This window comes from Protopterus annectens, chromosome 8.part1 (assembly GCF_019279795.1).
Source record: "Protopterus annectens isolate FY-2018-M chromosome 8.part1, PAN1.0, whole genome shotgun sequence".
Taxonomy (NCBI): Eukaryota; Metazoa; Chordata; order Ceratodontiformes; family Protopteridae; genus Protopterus; species Protopterus annectens.
In genome coordinates, this window is record NC_056742.1 from 239,106,854 (window position 1) to 239,131,961 (window position 25,108).

The 25,108-nt window shown below is 44.4% G+C and overlaps 1 protein-coding gene across 1 annotated transcript in view; it reads right to left on the minus strand.

The window, feature by feature from the left end:
* DYNC1LI2 (dynein cytoplasmic 1 light intermediate chain 2) overlaps positions 1 to 25,108 on the minus strand; it is a 720,614-nt gene that overhangs the window by 535,376 nt on the left and 160,130 nt on the right. Inside the window, exon 5 of the mRNA XM_044081588.1 lies at positions 8,610 to 8,779. Coding sequence (XP_043937523.1) covers positions 8,610 to 8,779 — 170 coding nt within the window. The remainder of the gene's footprint in view (positions 1 to 8,609; positions 8,780 to 25,108) is intronic.

The window sequence follows — 25,108 nt, forward strand, 5'->3', positions numbered from 1 at the left end:
GCAGTGAGCGTTTAAGAATGATGAATAGTGCCGATTCATCTAACTGGGGACTACCTTACTACCACCAACGCTGGTCTCACCATAGCTTCAAGCTGCAGGGATATAAGGATACAATGGCCTTTTGCTTATTCTCTCATCAGAAGCAAAACAAAAGCACCAATCCCAAAATAAGTAGGCCATAGACTCTTTGATCAGTAACCTTGTCCCAGATGATGCAGAAGTCTAGAGGCTTGCTGTAGCCTTTTCCTGGAGGATACCCTGAACAGCACCAGACCAACCAGGAAGGTCCCACACAGACTTGTTGCCTAATCAGAGTCCGGAATCAATACCCTCGGCTCCCTCTTTCACCAAGAGGAGAAACAGCAGCAAAAATTCCAAGATGGCACCTATGAAGCAGTTAACAGGTTTTCTGGTGATCAGCAATCTCTAGGAAATAATACTCCTACTCTGTTCCTCTCACCAGGAACAAAACAGAAGCACTAATCCCAAAATGCCTACTGAAAGTCAGAATGCGTGCTCTTCAATAGCTAATAGCCTTGGACTAAATGTTGCAGATTTTAAAGTTAAGATGGGGAAAAATTGTTATCCTAAGAGTTGCAGTGTGCACTAATCAGTTAAACATGAAAGAGGAGTTGACTCTAGCAATCTCAATGAACAACCACTAATTCTAAAAGAAAAAGACTGGTTGGGGGTGGGCACTTCGGATTCTGGCTCTATGGAATACAAAGAGATGGCAAATAAATTTAAAAAGCTGAAGGGGAGTGACTTCACAAAATACCTTTGTGCTTACTGACAAAAGTAGAAGGAAAGGGAATATGTGGTCAAACTAACCTAAGAGGCAGGCAACTACAGAGAGTTTACAGACAACAGCACCAGGGTGGGTAAAAATGTGTGCAACTCAAGACAGCTCTAGTTGCTCTCCTAGTTAAAATATGCATATGAAAGCAGAATACAGTTAAATGAAAATATACCACAATATACAAAATACGAGGAGGCAATGAAGCAATACAAATTATAAAAAAAAACAATCCAAGAAAAACAAACTAACCTCACAGCACACTACGGCAGATTGAGTAAGCTTTGCCAGTAACGTCTTTAAATGTTTTACCTTCCCCCTTAAATACATGTTTAATTCCTAGCACCTCCCTCAGTTCACAGGTAATTAACCTTAACTGAACTTTTCTAATTTCTATGCGACTCCAGAGACAGCTCTAGTCTCTTTCCTAGTTTAAATTTACAATTGACAGCACAACTTCATTTCTTTTTAGGTGCTAGGTTAATACTGAAGTCAAAGATTCAAAGATTATCAGTTTTCTTTTTCCATGTGTAACCTCTAATATATTGTACAAAATACTAAGGATACAGTGTGCCACTACATTAAACTGCATACTGATTTAATTTACTACAGTGTCACTTGTAATTGCAGATTAGGCTAATGTGATAATTAGGCAGTCTGAAAAGGTGTTTTACCTTCCAGCATTTTTCTTTAGGTTTGCAAAACAAACATGCAGAGAAGTGGTGTAGATCAGAAGTGTCCATCCATGAATAAGAAGTTATGTATTCACCATAACGTTCCATCTGAGTAGGTAAACTTCATTTGTCTACAACCTGTGGGATACGGATCCGACCTCGGATCCGAGCCGGCAACTTTACAAAGCTTAGATCCGAGCTCCTAGCTCCTCCACTTACCCATAATCCCCTGCCAACCCTGACTGACCTCAGATCAAGTTTGCCCGCAAGCACTATAATGGATAACTAACTACATTATTAGAATGGTACATCACTATATGACATGAAACACATCTGAAGGTCAGGGGGGGGGGGGAGGGGGGTGGTTGCAGACAAATGAGGTTTACCTACTCAGATGGAACGTTATGGTGAGTACATAACTTCTTAATCTGAAGTAGTTAACTTCATTTGGTCTGCAACCTGTGGGACAGATTCCCCAGCTAACTAAACCTTGGGTGGCCTTCATGGAAGGATATTCTGGAGCACTGCGGAGCCAAAAGAAGTTCTCCCTCTGGAGGTAATGTCCAATTTATGATGATTGATGAAGGTATGAGATGAGGCCCAAGTGGCTGCTGAACAGATATCATCCAAGGAAACCCTGGATTTAAAGGCGGCAGATGTAGCCATAGCCCTAGTTGAATGGGCACGAACTCCTTGAGGTGCGGGCCTGCCGGAATTTTGATACGCTGTAATGATACACTGTGAAATCCATCTCGATAAGGAAACCTTCGAGGCAGGTTTACCTAGATTAAATCTGGCAAAGGAGACTAACAACTGGTCGGATTGTCTATGACCAGATGTCCTATGGATGTAAAATCTAAGTTGTCTGTGCACGTCCAAAGAATGTAGTCTGTACTCCGCTTTGTTCAGATAGTTAGGAAAGAAGACCATCAAATTGATAGATTGGTTAATATTAGATTCAGAAACAACCTTCGGGAGGAAGGAGGGATTGGTCCTGAGGTAAACCCTATCCTTGTGAAAGGCTAAGTATGGGGGTTTCACAGAAAGAGCTTGCAATTCAGATACTCTCCTGGTTGAAGTAATAGCCACAAGAAAGGTTGTTTTCCAAGACAAATATTTGAGGTCTACTGAGGATGCCAGTTCGAAGGGAGGGGCTGTCAGGGCTTGTAATACCAAGGTCAAATCCCATGGGGGTACCGCTTCCTTTATTGGACGTCTAAGAAGAAAGGTGCCCTTTAGGAACGTTTTGCACAATTTTGTAGTAATCAAAGGGCCCATTTCAGTACCTACATGGTAATGAGAGATAGCTGCTAACAGAACCTTAACCGTAGAACAGCTAGCTCCATCATTAAAAAGACCTGAAAGTCCAGCACCGCAGGCAAGGGGGCTGTAAAAGGGTCCAAATTATGGCGTTCTGCCCAGATAGAGAAACGCTTCCATTTACTACCATAGACCTGCCTAGTAGAGGGCTTATGCTCTGCTACTAGGATAGTTTTAACTGGAGAAGAGATACCGGAATCCTAGCTACAAGTGGTTGCAACGACGTGCTTGCAACAAGAGCACTGCCCTCATCTCTTGAACATTTATGTGCAATAAGGTCTCCGAATCGTTCCACGTGCCTTGGACTGTCCTGCTCGAATAATGCCCCCCCCAACCAAGACGAGAGGCGTCCGTGGTCACCGTGGTGAGAGGGGGGGCCGTGGCAAAGGGGCATCCTGCCCGGAGGTCCGGCGATTGAAGCCACCAAACGAGAGCCCTCTTGCAGGCCCTGCTGAGAGAAATGGGGTGACTCAAGGGATGTTGATGAAGGGACCATTGGACTTTGAGAGTCCACTGTAAAATCCTCATGTTCAGACGCACCATGGGAAGAAGGTTTATAGCGGCTGCCATGGACCCCAGGGCCCTCAGAACCAATCCCGCCGGAGGTTTTGAAGATTGAAAGATGGCCCGCACATGTGCCCTCAAAGTGTGCAACCGGTCGGGAGTTAAGAAGACTAGTTGTCTGTTGGTGTCCAGTCTGGCCCCAATAAAATCTATCACATGAGTCGGGGTGAGAGAGGACTTGTCCGAGTTTATAGTGATCCCTAGTTGCGGAGCAAGGTTGAGAAAGTAGTCCCTGGCTAAGCATAGTAGATGCCTTGTCGGGGCGGTGAGGAGCCAGTCGTCCAGTTACAGGAAGACCTGCATTCCTTGGAGTCTCAGGTGGGCAGCTATCACTGCTAATACCTTGGTGAACACCCTGAGGTGAGACCAAAGGGGAGGACCTTGAATTGATAATGACTGGCTCCCAGCTGGAAGTGGAGAAAGCTCCTGGACCGTTCGTGCATCAATATGTGGTAGTACTCGTCCTTGAGGTCTATGGAGCACATCCAGTCGTTCTCCCACAAAAGGGGGAGAATAGATTGAAGAGTGACCATCCAGAACTTTTCTTTGGTTACTGACAGATTTAGTAGGGAAAGATAGAGGATGGGCCTTAGGTCACCCGTCTTGTTTGGCACCAAAAAGAACCTGGAGTAGTAAACCCGATCCAGACTGGCCTGGGGGGACGTGCTGAATGGCTCCTTTTTCTAAAAGCAGCCGAATTTCCGCAGCTGCTGCCTCCCTCTGATTGGGAGGAACATCGGGTAGGTGTCCTGGGGTGTCGGGAATGTAGGAAAAGGGAATTCTGTATCCTCTGGATAGAATACGAAGCACCCAGCGGTCTGTTGTAATGGCCTCCCAAGCAGCCAGGTGCCTCAAGACGCGCCCCACGACTGCCTCCAGAGTGGAGCAGTCAGGCAACCCCTCAGGGTTGCTGCGTGGGCCAATCAGAGAATGCTTCTCTGGACGCAAAGTTTCTCGGGCCCTCTCTGCTTCTAGGGCGGTGTCCACCCTGTCCTCTGCCGTGGAAAGACTGGGAGTCCGGAGCGAACTGGGATTGTTGCGACTTTTGGAACCACATCTTCTTCTGTCCCTTTTGGTTCTTGGAGAAGGACCTCTGGGGAGCAGAGAAGCAGACTCAGACGGCAGACGTCTTCCCATCCTTTTCGCTCTGGACCAAAGTCTCGCGAACTGTCTTGCCAAATAGGGCAGAACCATCGAAGGGGGCATTCACAAAGGACACCTTGAAGGGTTCCACAAAATCACAATGTCGGAGCCAGGCCTGGCGCCTCATAACTAGGCCTGCTCTGCTGGCTCTAGCAGATCCCTCTGTAGCATGGGATAAAAGCCGCATAGAGGTGTTGGATATAGACCTAAGAGTGGCCATGCGAGTGGAGTACAACTGTTTGTCCTCTCCAGACATGGACTCCGGGGGCGATGCAGCATACTCTTTGATAAGGTCTCGCTGCAGTCGAACCACATGTGCCATGTAGTTCAGGGACCTTACAGAGAAGGTCGCTGAACTAAAGACCTGCTTCCCGAGACGGTCCATCAAGCGAGACTCCTTGCTCGGGGGATGGACTGAGGGACTCTCTTGGGCCAACTCTCTCTTGGTGGCTGCCGCCACCAACATGGCATCTACGAGAGGGTCCCTTGGGATTTCTCTGCCGGGGGGCTTAGGAAATTGTCAGGACATTTGGGGACTGGCTCCACAGTGTCCGGCTCCTTCCACACCCTAGTGGTGATAAGGTCCACTAAGGGGTCGGCCAGAGGGGACACCCAAGAGGTAGATGGGCCTGCTTCGAACACCTCCAGGAACATGGATTCATCCAAGAAAGCCTTGGGGGCAGACCACCCCCCGCTTATCCTAAGCATTTCCATGATGTCTCCGAAGGAGACATCCTCGAAGGGTGACCTTGGGGAGCCTTCCCCCTCATCCAAATCCGTGTCTTCTGTCAAGGACTCGCGGGAGTCCACGTGCCTCCTCTTACACTTCCGCTTGTGAAGAACATCCTCGGGGGGACTGTCGAGGACAACTCACCAGCAATGTCTTGTTCCAGGGGAACGACCTGAGACGTCCAAGCAGGCTGTCCCTGTGGCCGGGCGACAGAAGCCCTACCCAAACGAGAGGGAGTGTGGGATGGAACTGTAGCGGGGAGCAGGGGCCTGGATGCACTCAATAGAGCCCTCTCCTCCACATCGAAGGCCGAGGGAGAGCCACTCTCTCTAGGATCAGAGAGCCGACCCTCACTCGGATCCGATGGATTGATCGGAGCCAGCGCTGAGACCATCGGATCCGAAGGGCCAGTGTGCTCCGACCTGGACAGAGCCGAAGGTACACTAAACCCCTCGGATCCGAAGCTCAGGCCATGGCTTCGACAGCTCGGATCAGACAAGGACGGATCCGGTAAACTCGAAGGAAGAGTCGGAGCCGAAGTACCAGATGCTGTCAGCGCCTACCCACCCCCGGCCCCAACGCTGCCCGACTCAGAATGCTCCCAACCCGGGAAGCGGGTCAGAGAAGGAGCTATCGTGGCAAAGAAGGGTGTTGAGCTCCCCCCCGGAAGGGGGAGGCAGGAGCACTCCCATCTGCATTTGGGCCTGGACGAACCTTCGCATCACACGGTCCAAATCAGCTTCAGAAAGGCTACGCGTTGATCTCAATGAGGCCACAGAGGCTGGCCGGGAGTGCCGCCTCGATGAACTCGACTGAGATCGGGTATCCTCCTCCTCGGGTCCCGGTGAGAAGCATGGAGACCGGAGCAGAGAAGGAGGAGACCTGGAAGCCGTGGAGGGAGAAGCCCGCTTAGCCGAGGGGCCAAAGCGGAGGCCTCGGCCCGCCGCTTATGGTGCTTCTCCCTCCGTTTTTCTTTCCTGGCCTCCCTCGCCTCCGGCGCTGAAGCGGGAGATTGAGTCCCGGCCGGAGGGAGAGCGGCAGGAGTGGCCGCCACCAAAGCCTGGGAGGAGGCCACAGAAGCACTGGAGGCCGAAGCCGAATCCGGGGGCAATAGTCCCACCAAGATCAGCTTAGACCTCCAGTCCCTTCAGTGCCCTCGGGTTGAACACCACACAGATAGTGCATCCAGAGGAAAGGTGTTCAACCCCAAGGCACCGGACGCACCGAGTGTGGCCATCCGCCGGGGAGAGCTTATGGCCACACTCTGTGCACTTAGAAAAGATTGGTTTTGGGGCCTCAGACATTCTAAAGAAAACACACTCGTTAGGCCCCAAACATACCACACACAGAACTATGTACCAGCGAAGGGGAGGGAGGGTAAATTTAAAAAGATTTAACAAGGATTTAACCAAAGGGAAACCTAACCACAACACACTCGTACACTGAAAAGTAATAGAAAAAAGGTTTTAAACTTCTCACAAACTCTACGAAGACCCTACGAAGCAGGAGCTCAAAACCTAGCTGCTGACCAGAAGCGCGGCAAACTAGATCTGAGGTCAGTCAGGGTTGGCAGGGGATTATGGGTAAGGGGAGGAGCTAGGAGCTCATATCTAAGCTTTGTAAAGTTGCTGGCTCGGATCCGAGGTCTGATCCGTATCCCACAGGTTGCAGACCAAATTAAGTTAACTACTTCCAGATCAGTATTTTTTCTTGACCTCCCATGATTGGCCTTGAATGGTCTGTGAATTCCCAGAGTCTACCAAACCCAATGGTTGACTTAGGATGAAACATTCCCACTTTACTATCACACTGAACAGCATAAAGATTTGGTTGGACGGCTGTCAGAATCAGTCAACTTATGCAAGAGTCCTTTGGTCTGGAAGGAGGAGGTTGTTCTTTCAGTTGTTTTGATATCCTTGGGGCAGTTTCTAACAACTCTATTAAGATATGCTGCTACAAGTGGACACAGAAATCTCTACAGACATCTCCAAACTTACTTCCAGACAAAAACAAATTGGCATACTGCTCATTTTCTCCTCTTATTAGAAAAAGTTCTTCCACTTCAGCAGCTCCAAAAAGCAAGGTTACAATCAGTGCTGGCAGACTCACCACCATATCACTGAGCCAGCCTCATTTCAAGGAGTGCCTGATGTAGTTCTGCTTTCATGAAGGTTAGTCAGTCCTTGGAATTTCAACTGTAACTATAGGGAATACATACAAACTAAAAGATGCAGCATACACCCCGCCCCCAAGAACACACAGCTATATACAGATGAGTACATGCACTCTTATAAATGCATGCGTAAATGCAGGATGTTACGGGGAGCAACCACCCATGCTAGGGCTAAATAAAGGAGCTTTCCTATCACCCTCTCTAAAAAGGTAGTTAAGTGAGTTTTGGAATTTGCTATTTTTAAAATGCACTGAACTGTATGTATTAACAGTACCTACTTTCATACCCATCAAGTGTACCTCATTACAAAGAGCGCACTTCATTTGGGGTCTTAAAACGTTCATGTTCCTCAGAGTTCCCTCAAAGTTCCACATTGAAAGACCGTCACACATTCAGCGTTAAGAATTTTTTTTTTAAGTGAAATACATTGTAAATAGAATGAACCATATTAATTCATTAAAAGATGATACAAATAAGTAAAACCAGCATATTTTAACCATCATATGACCTTCCTAGTTAAAGCTGTTAGTAAGTCATTAGTATGTGTTCCACATTTTGCTTTATTGCAACACATTATGAAGGCTAGTGTTCCTCATTTTGGACATGGAAGTTTGAGAGTTATACCTACTTTCGCACTTTGTACGAAGCCCACTATAGGTCTGGCTGTAGAAAGTTTATCAAAGCATAAATCACCAAAACAGCCACAGTTTTGGAAGTCCTGAGATCAAAACAGGTATACTTGATCCCCCTTACTCCCCCCTCAAAGAAATGTTCTACTTCCAGTTTTTGTGCCATGCTGAAACATTTGTAAATTCTTGCTATTGCTAAAATGTGAACTCTTGTACTCTAATAGCATTAATGAAGCAAAATTTATACCCACCACCAGCACCACTAGTCTACCTTTTATACTACTGAATCTACCACTCTACCACTGACTACCACCGATCTTACTGTTTGCAGGCATTATCAAGCAGAACTAAGGCAGGATATGCAGTTTTAGTCTAAACTTGTATTAAGTAAACAGCTGCTGTCAGATGAAACAAGTTATGTCAGGACTGTTACTTTTAGTGCAAGGGAGTTTGAGTAATTATACAAGGGCACATGCAAAGGTATGAGGAAGAAGTCCACACCTCTGGCTAACCCCTCAGTTAAATTTATCAGAACCTTAATGCGCTACCAGATACAAATACATTCTGGACAAAGTCTCACCTTTGTGCAAACTACAAGTACAGGAACACCCAAATTATGTGTAAGAACATTTTCTCCAAGCGGTAAGATGACATTTTCATCATCTTGTCCAGACACTGGAGGTCCTCGTCTTTGTGGAGATCCTGGAGTACCTTCGTCTGGTTCTATATACTCTTGAAAGTCTTTAATCACTACATAGGGGAAGAAAAATAACCAATGAATGAACACACACACATCGCAGTTTTAATATCAATAAAGACTTGAACAAGGTTTCATCCTGTGTGACTTTAGGCAAAGAAAAGAAAATGCAAACACCAAAAATCTTGAAGAGGAAGTTAAAATGAGCCCTTCGACATCTACAGCAACATGACAGACAAAGGAAAGCCCACAAGCAATAAATATCATTTATGTACTTACCATGACGACAGCATATACTTCTCGAAAATAAAAAATACCAAAGGTTCTAGCTGACTACATTTTTTTGCAAGCTAGGAGCAGTCACTGAATCCCCAAATGACTTGCCAATCCTGCAACAAGGCTTCACCCAAACAAATATCTGGTGCCACAGTCATGGACTGAAACTAAATACTTCCCAAATGAATACAGTATCCATTTTTTGGCAGTCTACTCCGAGTAACTACCACAATGACTACACCCCCCCCAAGAGTTAACCCAAATGTTCAACGAAAATGTGTACACATCATGAAAAGTTCTTCTATATAACAAAAGGAACTGTGCCTATACCTAGAAATGTCATTTCTCCTCTTTACTCAGCCCTCACTGGTCCAACGTTATAAAAATGTCCCCTTTGGCATATACCTATCATGACGTGTAACAATGGGAATGCCTACAGAGATAAAGTATTAAAAGACAAAGCTTAAATGTACTACATGGACAGACAATACCCTTTCACTATACTCTGCATCCTACAAACTGCCAAGAGGTTACAACAGTGTCTGGAATACAAGGCATCCTCTGACCCAGTAGCGATAAACCTACCACACAGTCAAAATCAAATGGCATGAATACTTGGTCCAGAGAACTAAACCTCTTCTGCAACATAAACAGAAGAGTTTGGAGTCACAGGTATACCTCGCGGAGGATACCAGTGCTCTGGAACAGGCATCACATCCATGTAAAACAGTGCTCATCCTTGTCCACACTCAAATAGAAGCTTGATCAATGGATGGGCAAAAAAATTTAGTCCAGAACTGCCCACCAGTACTACTAATGGACAGAAGCAGTTCCTAAATGCTTTATCCCATGAATGGGTTCCTCTCCAATTATGTATGGTATGATCCCAGTTATTCTCACAAGGAATAACACAGAATTATAAATGATTGGCTTTGCTTATCTAACAAGCAGGATAGGTCAATTTCAAGTACCAAAAAATTGACTAGCCTTAAAATGACGCACAAGCTATCAAGCTATGACCTATAGGTGTGCATTTCAGTAATAAGACTGCCACAGAGGTACAAGTGAGGATATGGTCCACATTGGAAGGACATGCTTCCTGGTCACCAAAGGAATTTGAGTACCTGAGCAGTTCTACTGAAGGACCAAAGGTCCAGGTGAAAACTGCCAAAAGACTGTGCACGCCAGACAGAGCGTGGGCGAGATTAGCTAGATCTACCTCAAAGAATACACTGTAAACAAACTAATTCTACTAAGATAACGATGGAAATAGACAAGACAGATTTATCATTATGGCAATACATAAACACACATCAAATGTTTTTTCCCATCTGTTCCTCAAAGGATGGGACAGAGTCCCCAGCTACTTTCATACTAGAGAGACCTCATGAAGGATATTCTGGAGCATAGCTGAAACAAAGGACGCCCTAGACAAGGATTGGATATCCAATTTGTAATGAGATATAAAAGGTATACACCTTGGACCAGGTAGCTGTAAGTACCTATGTCATCAACTGGAACACCGGAGAAAAGGCTGTAGATAAAGCCACTGATCTGGCAGAATGAGCTTTTGGGGAAAGAGGGAGGACACAACTGATCAGATTTTCTAAAGGGTTTTTGTCAGATGAAAGTTAAGTAAATGCAGAGCATTTCACCTCTGTTTGAGAAATCTAGGAAAAAAATGAAAGATTTATGGACTGATTAATGGAGGATTTAGAAGCCACCTTTGGGAGAAAAGCACTGGTTCTCACAAGACACTATTGACCTATGAAAAAATCACTTATGAAGGTTTTGAGGAAAAGGAGTGTGGCTCAGAAATCCTTCTGGCAGAAGCAATAAACACCAGAAAAGTTTTTCCAGGATAAAAACTTCAGGTCATCTTCAGCAGCAGGTTCTAACAGAGGACCAGTCAGGGTCTGCAAAACAGTTATATCCTATGGGGAACTGGGTCAGTAAAAGGCCGTCAAAGTAAAACTGCACCTCGAACAGGACCTTGAGCAATATAAGTGAAGCTATGGGGGTGTGACTTTCTCCTATGTGGAAGGAAATTGCAACCAATTGCACTTTAATAATGGAATAGAGGGCACCACGTTGAAGGAGATATGCAAGGAAGTCTAAGACAGGTGGAAGAGGGCCTTTTTCCACAGCCCAAACAGAAAACATTTTCCATTTACTTTTATGAAGCCTTCCTAGTGGAAAGTTTCTGGGAGAAGTACAATTATGTGGACAACTGGGGAAGACAACATGGACTTTCACAACCATCACTGGAATTGGACAAACTATGTGATTAAATTTGAGTGATTTAATGTTCCAGTAACCCAAGTGGCTGAGAAAGTAAAAATCGGGGTCGGAGCCCTGTACCAGAGGAGGATGAATTACAGGAAGTCAGAGGAAGGGAAGCCACACTTGGAGGTCAATAAGGGGCTGAGAATTAGCGTGATCTTTAATCGCTGATGCTTTCTGTAGGAACTTTAGAATTAGGGCATTAGGGAAAGGAGTAAAAAGGAGTCCCATGGCAAAGGGTGCATTACAGCATCCTATGGTGCCCCCCCCAATAGGGAACTACACAGAAGAACTTCTTGCATTTGGTGTTGTGGGAGGGAGGTAGAGATCGCAACAAGGTTGGAACAACTATAGAAAATTCACACTGTTTACAAATTAAGGGACCACTCGAAGAAACCGCAGAGATCTGCTAAACCTGTCCACCTTTCCCCAGGATAGGCATTACGATTAGAAAGTGGCAAGAAGATAAAATCACCTACTGCCACACTCAAGGCTTCTTGACTAAAGATATCTGGTTCCTCATCATTTGTTGATGTACCAAATGACTGCCATGTCACTTTGGATAGAAATAATACTACAGGGGGAAGATGGTCCTGAAAAGCCTGCATTGCTAGGACGACTTCTCATCTCCAATACACTGGAGTAAATACTTGCCTCTTGTCTGACACCACATCTTGGATTGCCTTTGCCAGATAATGCCCCCACCCCCAAGTTGGGAAGAGTCGAGGTCTACAGCTTGGGTGATAGGTAGAATGAATGGACATCCCCATGGGACATGTGGAGATTCTAGCCATCACTATATGTGGGTTCTGCAAATGTTTGCTAGACTCACTAGAAAGGATACAGGTTAATTGGCCATTAAACTGCCAGGGTCCACTGAAGAACATGCATGTTGAATCTGGCAAGTGGCACTAAAGTGACTGAAGCTGCCATGGAGCCTTGAAGGCAAATAATTGACCTGATGGTGGCTTATGGTAGGCTAAAAGTTCTAGGGTTGTTGAAGAGATGTAAAATCTTTAAGGAGAAGCCTCGCTACCTGGGTTCTTGTGTCCAAAGTTGGCCTGATGAACTCCAGAGACTGAATTAGTTGCAACATGAACTTCTTTAAATTCATTAATTCCCCAGTTCTGTGGAGAGGCAAAGCTAGGAATCCCATTCTTGAATTAGTAGATACCTGGTAGGTACGGTGATGGGCCAGTTGTCTAGGTATGAGAAAACTTGGAATATTTGCACTTAGATTAGCAGCCACCACTGCCATGCAATTGGTGAACCAACAGAGAGCTGTGGAGAGTCCAAAGGGCATTTCTCTGAATTGGAAATAAGCTCCCAGCTGGAAACAATGACACTTCCTGGAGCACCTGTCTATCTTTATATGGTATTCATCCTGAAGATCTATCAAGCACATCCAGTTGCCTTTCCCTCAGCAAGGAAAAATGGATTGTACTGTGACCATCTGTAAAATAATTTTATGTGTACTCATTACAGCGAGTGCGCCTCCAGGTGTTTCTGCAGTTACCTTCTACTGCACCTCTAAGCATTACATATTGCTTGTTCATATTTGCATCAACTCCAAAGCCATGCTACATAAGAGGTATCAAGAATATTTTATCTTTAAGCACACATGATGGCAGACAACTGTATTGATATTTGACCTCTATCAATGCATATTTATTAGAACTGTAAAGGTGATAACTTCATTTCTTTTTAAAGACTCACACCACACCCAATGGGAGTCGAAAGGTACACATTCAAAACAGCTGTATTGAGGGAATGAGTTGTATTGAGGGAATGAGTTGTTAATCAGCTTAGGTCCAAGATTAGCCTTTGGTTCAGTTTTTTCTTTGGCACAAAAGATTCCTGAATAAATTCATGCTCCTCTCTGGTTTGGAGGGACCTCTTGGATGACTCAATTTCTTAGAAACTATTTCTGACGTGGCTACTTCCATTTGAGGGAGGAACATCAAGAATTCTTTTCTGAAGAGGCAAGGGAATGTGAAAAGGTATGAAATAGCCTCTGGTTACAAAGCTGCTCACCCAAGACAGATGGGAGCCGAGGATCCAGGTTGTTGGGTGCAAGGACAAGCGCCACCTCCAGAGAAGGCAAACATTCCTGAGCATGGAAAGTCTTCTCTGAGGAAGGACTCCCAAAGCCTTCGTTTTTCAAGCCACTTCTGCCTCCTGGGAAATATCCATTATGAGAGGATTTCTCCCTCTGCCTCTGGGGGCTCTTTCTCCTAAAGTGTCAGACAAAAATGCTTCCAAAACCATATTCTTTTCCAGAAATCTGGAGGCAGATAAAAGGTCCTTTGGATAGAGAATTTGATCCCTACAGCAAAAAGAGATTTGCCATCAGTCTTGCTCCTGGAGATGGCTTTTTTGAATATGTGGCCAAACAAGGCTGATCCATCATAAGGGGAGTTGAAGGAAGTTCTGAAATTTTCTCCAAAATCGTAAAGCCACATCCAGGCATGCCTCCTGAAGTAAATGCCTGTACCAGCTGATTTAGAAGCACACTATCATTACAAACAAGGCGCACAGAGGCATCGGAAAGTTATTGGAGGGGAGCCAACTGTGAAGCAATTGCTTTCTTTTGATCTGCAGACAAGGTCCTGAGACAAACAGATTTCCTTTGTCACATTTCTCTGAAAACAAGTAACGCACGCTATGTAATTCAATGCTCTCACTAAAAATGTAGATGAGATGTACAGACATTTCCAAACTCTGTCCAATGCATGCAACTCCCTGTTACGTGGATGGACAGAGGAGCTCTCTTCCCCAAGCTTCTTCTTACAGACTGCTGACAATACCATCGAATCTGCTATGGGACCCTCACTCCAGAGAAGTCCATCTTTAGAAGCTACCAAAGAAAACTTATCAGGCTTCCTGGGGATAGGGTTCAGACTGTCTGGTTCTTTCCATGCCTGGGAAGAGATCAGGTCCATCACCTCATTGGTGGAAGGCCCACCCAAGTAGTAAATGGGCCAGAACCAAACACTTCATTGTCCAGAAGAATTAAGGTTACTTGATCTTGGGAAGACCAGCCCCCTTTCTGCCTAAAAGTTAGAGGATCTATTCAAATGAGATATCCTGAACGGGTGGGATCTAGTGGAACCTTCTCCATCAAAATAATTAGTAGTCAGCAATTTCTCTAGGGAATCCAAGTGCCGCCTCTTACACTGGTTTCAGGTGAACTTGAGTTGTGAAGGCTCAGGAGATGACTCAAAACAGAAAGGCAATGAAAGAGGGAGAGTATGAGAGACTGCAAACAAGCTCAAAGCTTTCAGAAACTGATTGCCCCAATGATACAGAAACAGCAGATTTCAGACCCTGAGAAATCCTCTAGAGATGGATTGGATCCAGTTCCGATAGGGCAGATCTCTCACTAGGTGGAGATGGTCAACACTCGAAAGTCTCAGACACAAGCTCAAGATGGATCCGGGGTACCCAGCTGCTGCAGCAGCAGAGACTCCTGAAGGTGGCTCAACCATGGAAGCAGTTCAGCTTGAATCCAAGGTTGATGCCGGAACCTAACTATCAAGTGCTGATGCGCCGAAGGAAAGGATACGAAGATCGCGGATCCAATACCACCCTGTAAGACTGTCAGACTGTATCACAGCAGACTTGGAGAACTTGTCTGGGTCGAGGAAGAGAATGCAACTGTCTCTGGTGCAGACCTACCCCAGGCCAGGGGCAGATCCAAGGGCTCCGATCTGAGGAGGAGCTACTAAGAATAGAAGGGAAGAGACCTTCCTTTCAGATCAGTCAGTGGTAGTCACCAGAAATTTCGGTGAAATAATTAGATAGCTTTACAGATACGATAATTATCGGACCAAAAACAGCACTAGATCTGACGCTTGAGAGATCTTCTCTGGAGGAGCTACAACTGAATACAACATCCAATTTGGAGATCTCTTCTTTGAAGTTTTTGATCTGTGTTTTTTGGACTCCTTTGTTTCCTTCATTCAGTCTGCTTTTTTGGCAGTGGAGGAAGAGGAAGAAGCAGCAGCCAGTCTTCTCTAAAGCGTAGGGCTTTTCTCCTGGGGTTGGCTATAGAAGACCCTTAATAAGTTTATTCCTCTTCTCCACTACGTCTCTTTGACCAAAGACTTCACAAATCAAGCATGCCACCACTAAATTAGAAGGCCCCAAGCAATAAATGCATTTGTCATGCGCATTTGAATGTGGAAACTTTTGAGAAAAAGCAATAAATTTCTTAAAGCCAGATACCTTATTCGACATTCTGATATCCCAAAAAAAACTATGAAGTAAATGAAAACATTACATAGATACATCCACATACATTTATTTATATTGTATCATTGTGTACATGTATGTAAATATTTTACTACAACTTGGAGAGCCTCAAAAGAAGTGAGAAAAGACAAAGGGGGAGGGATAATAAATACACGCATGTAAAATAAGTGAATTTAAGATATTTTCATCTTTTGAAATACATTCTCTATAAGAAAAGCCAATTAAAGCCAGAACTCCCCTAAAATCACCAAGATCCGTTCCAGCTCTTCAGATGGCACATGAGATCAGAGGTAGCCCATTCTTCTTGCATGTATTATGGGTGGGGGAGGAGCCTGAGTTCCAAAGCTTAGAAGTGGCCATAGTGGGATCAGAGACCCATCCATTGAGTAACAGACAGAAAAGACAATATCAAATCCAATGTTAAGGGCTCCTGACATCTGACAAAAGGACAATCTGCAACATAAAAAAAAATGTGAATGCCTTGCAGTCTGCAATGAACCATCATTGGAACTGAAAAAAAGTTATGCATTTACCATCACATTCCAATCTGTGTTGTCGATTTTCATTCTTCCTCAGCCAATGGGTTTGGATCTCATCCCCTGGATCCAGATCAGCCATTGCCAAAGCTTGTGCTAAATGAGCTGGAGCATCTCCCTTACCCATAATGTACCAACCCCAAGTACGTCAGATCTTGTTTGCTGAATTTATTAGAAAGGAAATTTTTGTTGTGCAAAGAAAAAGGTGAAAAACTCAAATGCAGTCAAAAACAGAAAAGACTACATCTGGAACGCAATACATGAAAGAACAGTGATTTCCCCTAACCATTCATTCTTCCAGAATTTTGCAAAGGATGGGGGTTTATCAGAAGGGAGTTCATGAATAATGAAAAATGGACAACACAGATGGAATGTTTTGGTAAGTACATAACATCTTTAGCTGAATTTTCATTCTATTCTCAGCTAATGGGACAAAGTCCCCAGCTACCTAAAATCCTGGGTGGACTCTTAGGAGGGATGATCCTGAGCACAGCTGAACTAAATGATGCTCTACCTCTGGAGACCAGATCCAATTTGTAATGATTAACAAAGGTATGGGGAGTGGCCCAAGTAGCTGCTGCTGCACATATGTTGTCCATGGATATTCTGGAAAGGAAAACTGAAGACGATGCCATGGATCTAGCTGAATGAGGTTGTACTGGCGGTGGTAATAACGCACCCAATTTTTTTTTTTTTTTAAAAAGACAGACTGATCTTATCAGTTAGCCATCTGGCTACAGTTACTTTGGCAACCAGTTTTCCCAATTTCAAGTCTGTAAAGGATATAAACAACTGGTTTGTTTTTGTCTCACAACCAGTAAATGTAGCATGTATTAATCTTGTTAGTAAAATTGGGGAAGAAAACTGGCAAATTAATGGACTGACTGATGTTGGATTATGACACCACCTTGGGAAAAAAGGATGCACTGGTTCGTAATGTAACTATCCTTGTAAAAAATTGGAAGTCATGAAGACAATGCTTGAATTTCTGAAATTTGCTAGATGCAATAGCTACTAAAAACATGGTTTTCCCAGTAAAATAATTCAAGTCACACTAAGCTGCTGATTCAAAGGGGGAATGTATATGTGCCTGCAGTACCAAATTCAAGTTCCATGGGGGATTAGAGTCTTTAAAAGGAGGCCTTAAAAGTAGTGTGCCTTGCAAAACAGCTTTGCACAACTTATGAGGCGCCACTGTGAAACCGTCAAATCCAATGTGAAATTTTGGAATTTATGCTAACCGAACCTTCAGTTGAGGAACTAGCTCCTTCTTTAAAAAGTAAGGCCAAAAATTATAATACGTTATGAATCAGACCAGAAAAGAGTTCAAGATTCTGATGTGCCCAGTACGCAACCCTCTTCCATTTACTGGAAGAGAGCTTACAGGTTTGAAGGTTTGTGTGAAGATAAAAGTATGTGTTAGATCAGGGAAGAGAGCATGGGTTGTCTGACTATTAATAAAATTGGAAAAGCAGGCCATCAACCTGAGGTTTGACATGTCTGGATGGATCATGCCTGTCAGGTGAGAAGCGAGGTCTGAAGTCAGAAAAAGAATACACGGTTGGTGAAGTGGGTGAAGCCAAAAGGAAGGCAGCCAAATCTGTTGAGGCCAGTAAGGTACAATTAGGATGACTTTACTCTTCAACATGGCATCTTTCTTTAAATTTTGGAATTAGAAGGATTGGTGAATAGGCATACAGTACACCAAGGGGGGACAACAGTGAAGTAGAGCATCCCTTGGCGATTTCCCCTGTGAGTGGATTAGGGCACAGTAGTTGCTGCATTTGTTGTTTAGGGGAGAAGCAAACAGGTTGCAGGAAGGCTGGCCTCACTGAAGAAAAATCATTTGTCACATCCTTGTGAGAGAACTTGTGAGGTAGAAGAATGCACCTGCTCAGCTTGTCTGGTATCACACAAATTCCCTGGACGATTTCCCCTGCGAGGGGATTAGGGCATAGTAGTTGCTGCATTTGTTGTTTAGGGGAGAAGCAAACGGGTTGCAGGAAGGCTGGTCTCACCGATGAAAAATCATTTGTCACATCCTTGTCGTGAGATAACTTGTGAGGTAGAAGAATGCACCTGCTCAGCTTGTCTGGTATCACACGAATTCCCTGGAATGTGCACTGCTATGAGAAAGTGGATGGATGAGATCACCCATTGCCACAGTCTTAGCACTTAGATACAAGGGGTAAGATCTGTTCCCTCCTTGTTTGTTGATCTACCAAACTACTGAAATATTGTCCATTTGAATTCCAATTGTTCGCGAAGGGAGAGCATTCTGAAGGGCCTGTAACACCGAAAGCACTGCTCATCTCTAGAGCAGTGATATGCAAACTGGCATCTTCTGGGGAACAAGTGCCTTGGACTGTTTTCCACACAAAATGCCACCCCAGTCGGGAAGCATCCGTGGTCACTGTGGCCTTGGTCTGAGGGGTAACGAACGGGCAGCACTGTAAAACATGATCCGATTGAATCCATCACTTGAGATTTCTCTTGCTTGTCTGAGTGATTTGTATCAGATGTGACAGGTTGTTAAAGAGTCAAACATTGTGTTGTTAGCATCCACTGGAGAATCCTCATGTAAAATCTGGCTTAAAGGTACTAGTGTTATTGCCGCTGACACTGCTCCTAGTACTTGAAGGACCAAACTGGTTGAAATCTTGGTACTGCAGATAAACTAAGATCTCAGGTCAGAAAAACTGAACCCCTGAGAGCCAGTGAAGCTATCATTTGTGTTGCAGTGCTCTTACGCATTCCAAATTCTGAACTGGTTCTAGTTGAGACTTTGTAGTTCATGGTTATCCCCAGAAGGGAACACGTGTGGAGAAAGTACAGTTGTGTGCAATTAACATAAATGTAGATGTTGAGTGTTTTCACTGTTGCAGTCGTTACATTTGGGTAATCTGCTGGCAGGTTGCCCTAAGTCGGCCTGAATAACAGTCTTGGGTCCTGCATCAGTTGCTGTCTCCTCTTCCATGACGTCAGGTCGTCAGGGGTATAAAACATGCAGCAAACGCCATTTTCATCAGTTTTTCTTGCCCCAGATGTCAGGTACCCCCCAAATGGGGAGCAAAAATATATATAACTGCACTTTTAGAAACAAACTTTACCTTCAACTAAAAGCAAATACACCACAAAGGCTTTTGAGTATATACTGAAGCAAAGAAAAGGTACAAAATGGGGGATGGCGGGTGGGTAACCCGGACTACAACAGTGAATACACTCCAACACCTACATTTATAGCAAGCGTACACAACTGTACTATGTTCTTCATATTTCACTGTTGCAGTCATTACATTTGGGTAGACTCTCAAAGCTATGGATGGGAGGATGGAACTAAACAGCATTAGGAGCGGCCCTGTAGGACTGCAGTGGCAAAGCCTGCCCTGGATTTAGAGAAGAGAGGTAAATGAGAATGCTTTGTGAGGGTATGAACAGAGCTCCAAGTAGCAGTTTATAGAATGTCTTTGGTTGGGACCCCTCTGAGAAAAGCTGCTGAAGTAGAGACAGCCCTGGTGGAATGTGATCTGATCTCCTTGGGCATCAGTTTACCATGGTGCAAATAGCAGAAACGAATGCAGTGGCTTATCCATTTAGAAATAGTCGGCTTTGATATAGCCTTCCCCCCTCTGATCCTGTAGCAAATGCTACCAGTAGTTGGCTCAGACTTTCTTAGAGATTTGGCTCAGACTTTCTTAGAGATTTGGTCCTGTTCAAGTAGAATCTTAGCTGTCTGTGTACATCCAATAAATGCAGAATCCGCTCCCCCTTGTTCTGCAGATTTGGGTAAAATGTTGGCAGGTGAATGGTCTGGTTAAGAGCCACACTGGATACCACACCTTAGGCATAAAAGGATTGGTCCTGAGGGCCACCCTGTCCAGGTAAAAAAATAATGAAAAACTCCACTGCCATGAGAGAGCCTGTAGTTCTGAAACCCTTCTTGAAGTGACTGCCAAAAGAAAAGCCGTCTTCCAAGATAGAAATTTTATATCCGCAGTAGCTGCTGGTTCAAAAAGAGGTAGGGTGAGTTTTTCCAGCACAAAACTGAGGTCCCATGCAGGAGCTGGTGCTCTCCAAGGAGACCTTAATTTTTTGGCCCCTCTGAGATACTGTTTAAGCAGTGGATGAGAAAAGAGGGGAGGCTCTGTGTTGTAATGAGCCAAGATGGCAGAGGCATGGATTTTTATTGAAGAAAAAGATAGGCCCTTGTCAAGCATCTCAGTTAAGTATTGTAAAATCTGAGGAATATTGGGCTTCGCTGTGTCGATTCCTTGTGCTTGGTTCCAAGCACAGAATCTCTTCCATTTATCAGCATAAGATTTTGTAGTACTAGGCCATTTGGCTTCCAAAATGACATCCATCACAGGTTTCCCGAGAGATGCGGTTTGAATAATTAGTTGATTAGCCATGCTGCAAGATTCAGAGTTTGGAACAGAGTGTACAGAATTTAATAGTTCTGCTGAGACAGTAGGTGAGGTGTTTGAGGCAAGTACCACTGAGGAAGGTGTGACATATTCCTTAGAAGCGGGTACCAGTGCTGGCGAGGCCAGTCCAGAACAAATAGGATCATTTTGGTTTTTCCTGTCTTTTAGTAAGACCTTGGAGAGTAGAGGCAGAGGGGGAAAGGCATAGACTGATAGGTTTTTCCAGCTGAAGGGTAAAGCATCCACTTTCCATGTTTTTTTGTGATGAGTTCTTGTGCCATGCTTTTTTGAGATGAGTTCTTGTGCAGAATTTGTCCAACTGACATTTTTGGGGAGAGGCAAATAGATCTACATCTGGGCTCTCCCATTTCTGTGTTAACATGCTGAAGATTTGTGGATCCAGTTTCCATTCATGCGGGTCCATAAGATTTCTTAAGTAGTCTGCCAGAGTATTTTGCTGTCCTGGCAGGAACGGAGCTTGAAGATGTATTTGGTTAAGTCAAGGCCGTGTTCCACAAGGCCATGGCTAGTCTGCAAAGGGGGTAGGAATGTGTACCACCCTGCTTATGTACCACATAATTGTGGTGCTGTCCATCTTTATCAGTAGTTGTCCTGGATGAAGCAAGCCCTTGAAGGCCGTCAGAGCATTCTGAACAGCTAACATTTTTCTGGTGGATATGCAGATGCATTTGGTTTGGGCTCCATTTGCCCTGAATGCCTCTCCTTGCCAGGTGGGCCCCCCAAGAATAGTCTGATGAGTCTGTAGTTAGGGTTTGGGTGGCAGGGGTAGAGTGAAAGACGGTCCCTTGTTTTGGTGACATGTCTCTGCCCACCAAAGAAACTCCTGTTGTAGGCAGGGAATGAGAGGAATCATTGTTTCCAGGCTGTGACAATGATTCCATAAACTTTAGGTACCACTGAAGTTTCCTCATATGCAGTCTCGCATATGGAATTAGTAGAATGTAGGATGCCATGAACCCCCAAAGCCTGCAGAATTAGTCTTGCAGAAAACTGTTTTTTTGTTGCCATTTGTTTGAAGTATGTTGTCAACTGCCTTTGCCTGGCGTGAGGTAAGCCATCTGGGCAGTTGTAGTCAAGCTTGCACCCAGGAATGTAATTTGAGAGCGTACCAGTTGTGATTTATTTTCGTTTATGGTGTACCCTAGGCATGCTAGAAGCCTTTTTACAAATGCCAGATGTTGAAGAGTGTCCTTGTCCTCTGCTTGAACAAGATCACCCAGATAAGGATAAATTTGAATGTTTCTTTGTCTGCAGAATGCAATTACTGGTGCCAGGCAAGACCCTGGGTGCAGTAGATAAGCCAAAGGGCAGTGCAGAGAATTGGTAATGCAAAAAACCTGCTTTGAAGCGGAGGTATCTTCTGCAGGATTCCCTTATTGGGATATGCAGGTATGCCTCAAGTCTAGAGTTACTAACCAAGCATTCTTGCCTAGCATAGGCAGTAGCTGTTGTAAAGTCAGCATTTTGAATTTTGGAATGTCCAAGAACGATCGACAAGTCCAGTACTGGATGCCATGAATCGTCTTTTCTGGGTACCAGGAAAAGTCTTGAATAAAATCCTTGTCCTTTTTCCTTTTCAGGTACCGGCTGAATAGCCCCCATATCCATGGGGGACGACTTGTTTCTGGGCCTCTGCCCACTGGTTTTGTGGCAGATATGGCCATCCGTTTGGGATTGGCAAAGTATGGAAATGAAATCTGTACCCCTGGGATACTATGTTTAATACCCACTTGTCCTGGGTAATTAACTTCCAATTTTGAGCATGAAGTGCTAATTTTTCCCCCAAGGGGGCTGCCAAAACTTAAGTGCTTGGAGATGGTAGAGGAAAGTCATTGAGACTGCTTACTGTAGGGTTGTGCTTTGTTTCCTCCAGATTTGGAGGTAGAGGCACCCCATTGCTTTGACCTGTAAGAACCCTGCGATGGATATCTGGAGCCTTTTGAGCATCTGGGTTTGCCCAGAGTGGCTCGATTGGACACCTGATACTATCCCTAATCAAGCTGTTCTGCTGCCCTGGGGGTTACAGTCATCTTGCTTACAACTCAAAGGACTGTGAACTTGTACTTGTCCCTAGCTGGCTACCTCTTCTCTTCCTTCATGCTAGTACTTGTCCCTAGCTGGCTACCTCTTCTCTTCCTTCATGCTAGGTCTTAGCTTGGGAGTGCCTCTACACTTTTCTCCTTGTCGGGCAACTTTTGTCTTAAGATGCCATGTATAGCATTAACAAGCAGTTGTGTTTGTGCCTTTTATTTATTTTTTACATCTAGAATACACACAACGTCACTGTACGTAGTCTTGCTTCCTCGTACTCTGCAGTCAATTAGAAGCCATCGCAGCTCTGATGTCATTACACCTGGTACTGTAAGATAATGCTATGGGGTACACCACTGCTGCATGTCGTCTGCTAACATGACAGAGTGCAAACAAAAGTAAAAAAATAAACCACGATTTAAAGGGGCCACTCAGGATTTTCTGGTACCCTATTTTGGGCTGAAACTATCTTACAGGATGTTCAGCTCAGTTGAGAGGTGTGTATTGCATGCATTCTATAAGCTGGGGAACTGCAGGTCTTGGACCTACTGTATCTGAAGCGTCTCCCTCAGCCAAATTCAAGGAATCTGGAGTTTCTGACTGGAAATTTCACATGACATTGAACTTTAAACCATCTCATAACTGTTGGTGCCATCACAGAAATCCTTTCAAGGCTGCAAGTAAATGTGAGAAAGTTGCTCTGGCTCCACAGACTTCTGAGAGGACACTTGTATGTAATGCAGAAGAATCACAAGAATGGATGAAAAGGTAATGACAGTCCTGCAAGTCTACTTTTTCTGCCTTGAAATATGAAGGAAATAGTTAAGTGGCGAGGCAAGGTGATTTTTGAAAGCCTTGTTGCCCAAAATTCCTAAACTCTTGACTAAGAAGGGATCAGTTTTCTGATCAAACTGAGCAAGATTCCCAAACGTTCACTACATTACAGGGTCTAGTGCATTACGGAGCTAGATGCTGATGAGAACTTAAGGCAATCATCCATAAATATTCTCCTTTAAATATCAGGAAAGTGAAGATGGCCAGCCACTTAATAAACAGCGATCATTCTGCACTCCTTGGGCAAAATACATGCAGTAATCTTTGCTAGCATACTCACTACTCCATTTGCTCCTATTATATCCATACTGAACAAATGCAGAAATAACCCAGCAGCAAAAGTGACGCTGCTTTCCCAGCATCACGCTTCATCCTATCAAGTATCAAGCTGGTCCAACATTAATTTTTTCTTCCTCCAAATCACAAAGTTGCCATAGAAGTTTAATGTAATACATTAAAAATTGTGGCCAGTAAAGTCATGTCCTCAATTTCAATGTTATAAAACCAGTTAAGTACCTTAATCTATACTCTGTTCACAAAAGTTACACAGTTAGATACTTATTAATCTCAAACAGGAAGGCAACATATAGACTTAATTTGTAGCAACAGATGTGGCTACAGACCTCCTCTGAGCACTTATGAGCAAGAAAGCTCAAAATCGTGCAGTAACTGTTTCCAGGTGCTCAGTTGTATTTTCAGTGAGGCTAGTTCAGGTGCTCAGTTGTATTTTCAGTGAGGCTAGTTCAGTTAAGCTGCTAAACCAGAGATCTTGGCATATGTCTAGTGGGAAAATGACCATACATAACAGCTGTCCATTCACAAAGTACAGTTGTGTACCTACCATAAATGTAGATGGAGTGTATTCACTGTTGCAGTCATTACACTTGAGTTATCCTGCAGGCAGGATACCTGCAGCTACCCACAGTCGGCCAGAATTTCAAAGTCTAGGTCCGGCGTCGGTTGCTGTCGCTTCTTCCCTGACGTCAGTGTGCCAGGGGTATAAAAGATGCAGCCAATGCCATTTTCTTCAGTTTTTCATGCCCCAGATGTCACGTGCCCCCAAATAGGTAGGCTGAAAAAAATTTTGCCAAAAAGCATGCATGTAGTAAAACATTTCCTTCATCTACAAGCAAATACACCACATAGGTTGTACAGAATAGAGAAGTACAGAAAAGTCCCAGCAAAGAAAAGGGGGATGGTGAGTGGGTAACCTGGACTGAAACAGTGAATACACTAACATCTACATTTATGGTAGGTACACAACTGTACTACGTTCGTGTTTCACTGTTGCAGTCATTACACTTGGGTTGAATCCCAAAGCTGAGGTTGGGTGGCTGGGCCTAAACAGGATTAGGAGAGGTTACCAGGCCCTGCAGAACTGCAGTGGCAAAGCCTGCTCTGGATTTAGAGTAGAGTGGCAAGTGGTAGTGCTTGGTGAAAGTGTGCACTGAACTCCATGTTGCAGCCTCTAAAATGTCTTTGATTGGTACTCCTCTGAGAAAGGCTGCTGAAGTGGCTGCTGCTCTGGTAGAATGTGGCCTAATGCCCTTAGGCACTGATTTGCCATGTTGTGAATAGCAGAAGTGAATGCAGTGTCCTATCCATTTTGAAATAGTCTGGCTTTGAGATGGGCTTGCCTTGTGATCCTGCAGCATAAGCTACAAACAGTTGCTCAGTTTTTCTGAAAGTTTTTGATCTGTCCAAGTAGAATCGTAGGCGAAGT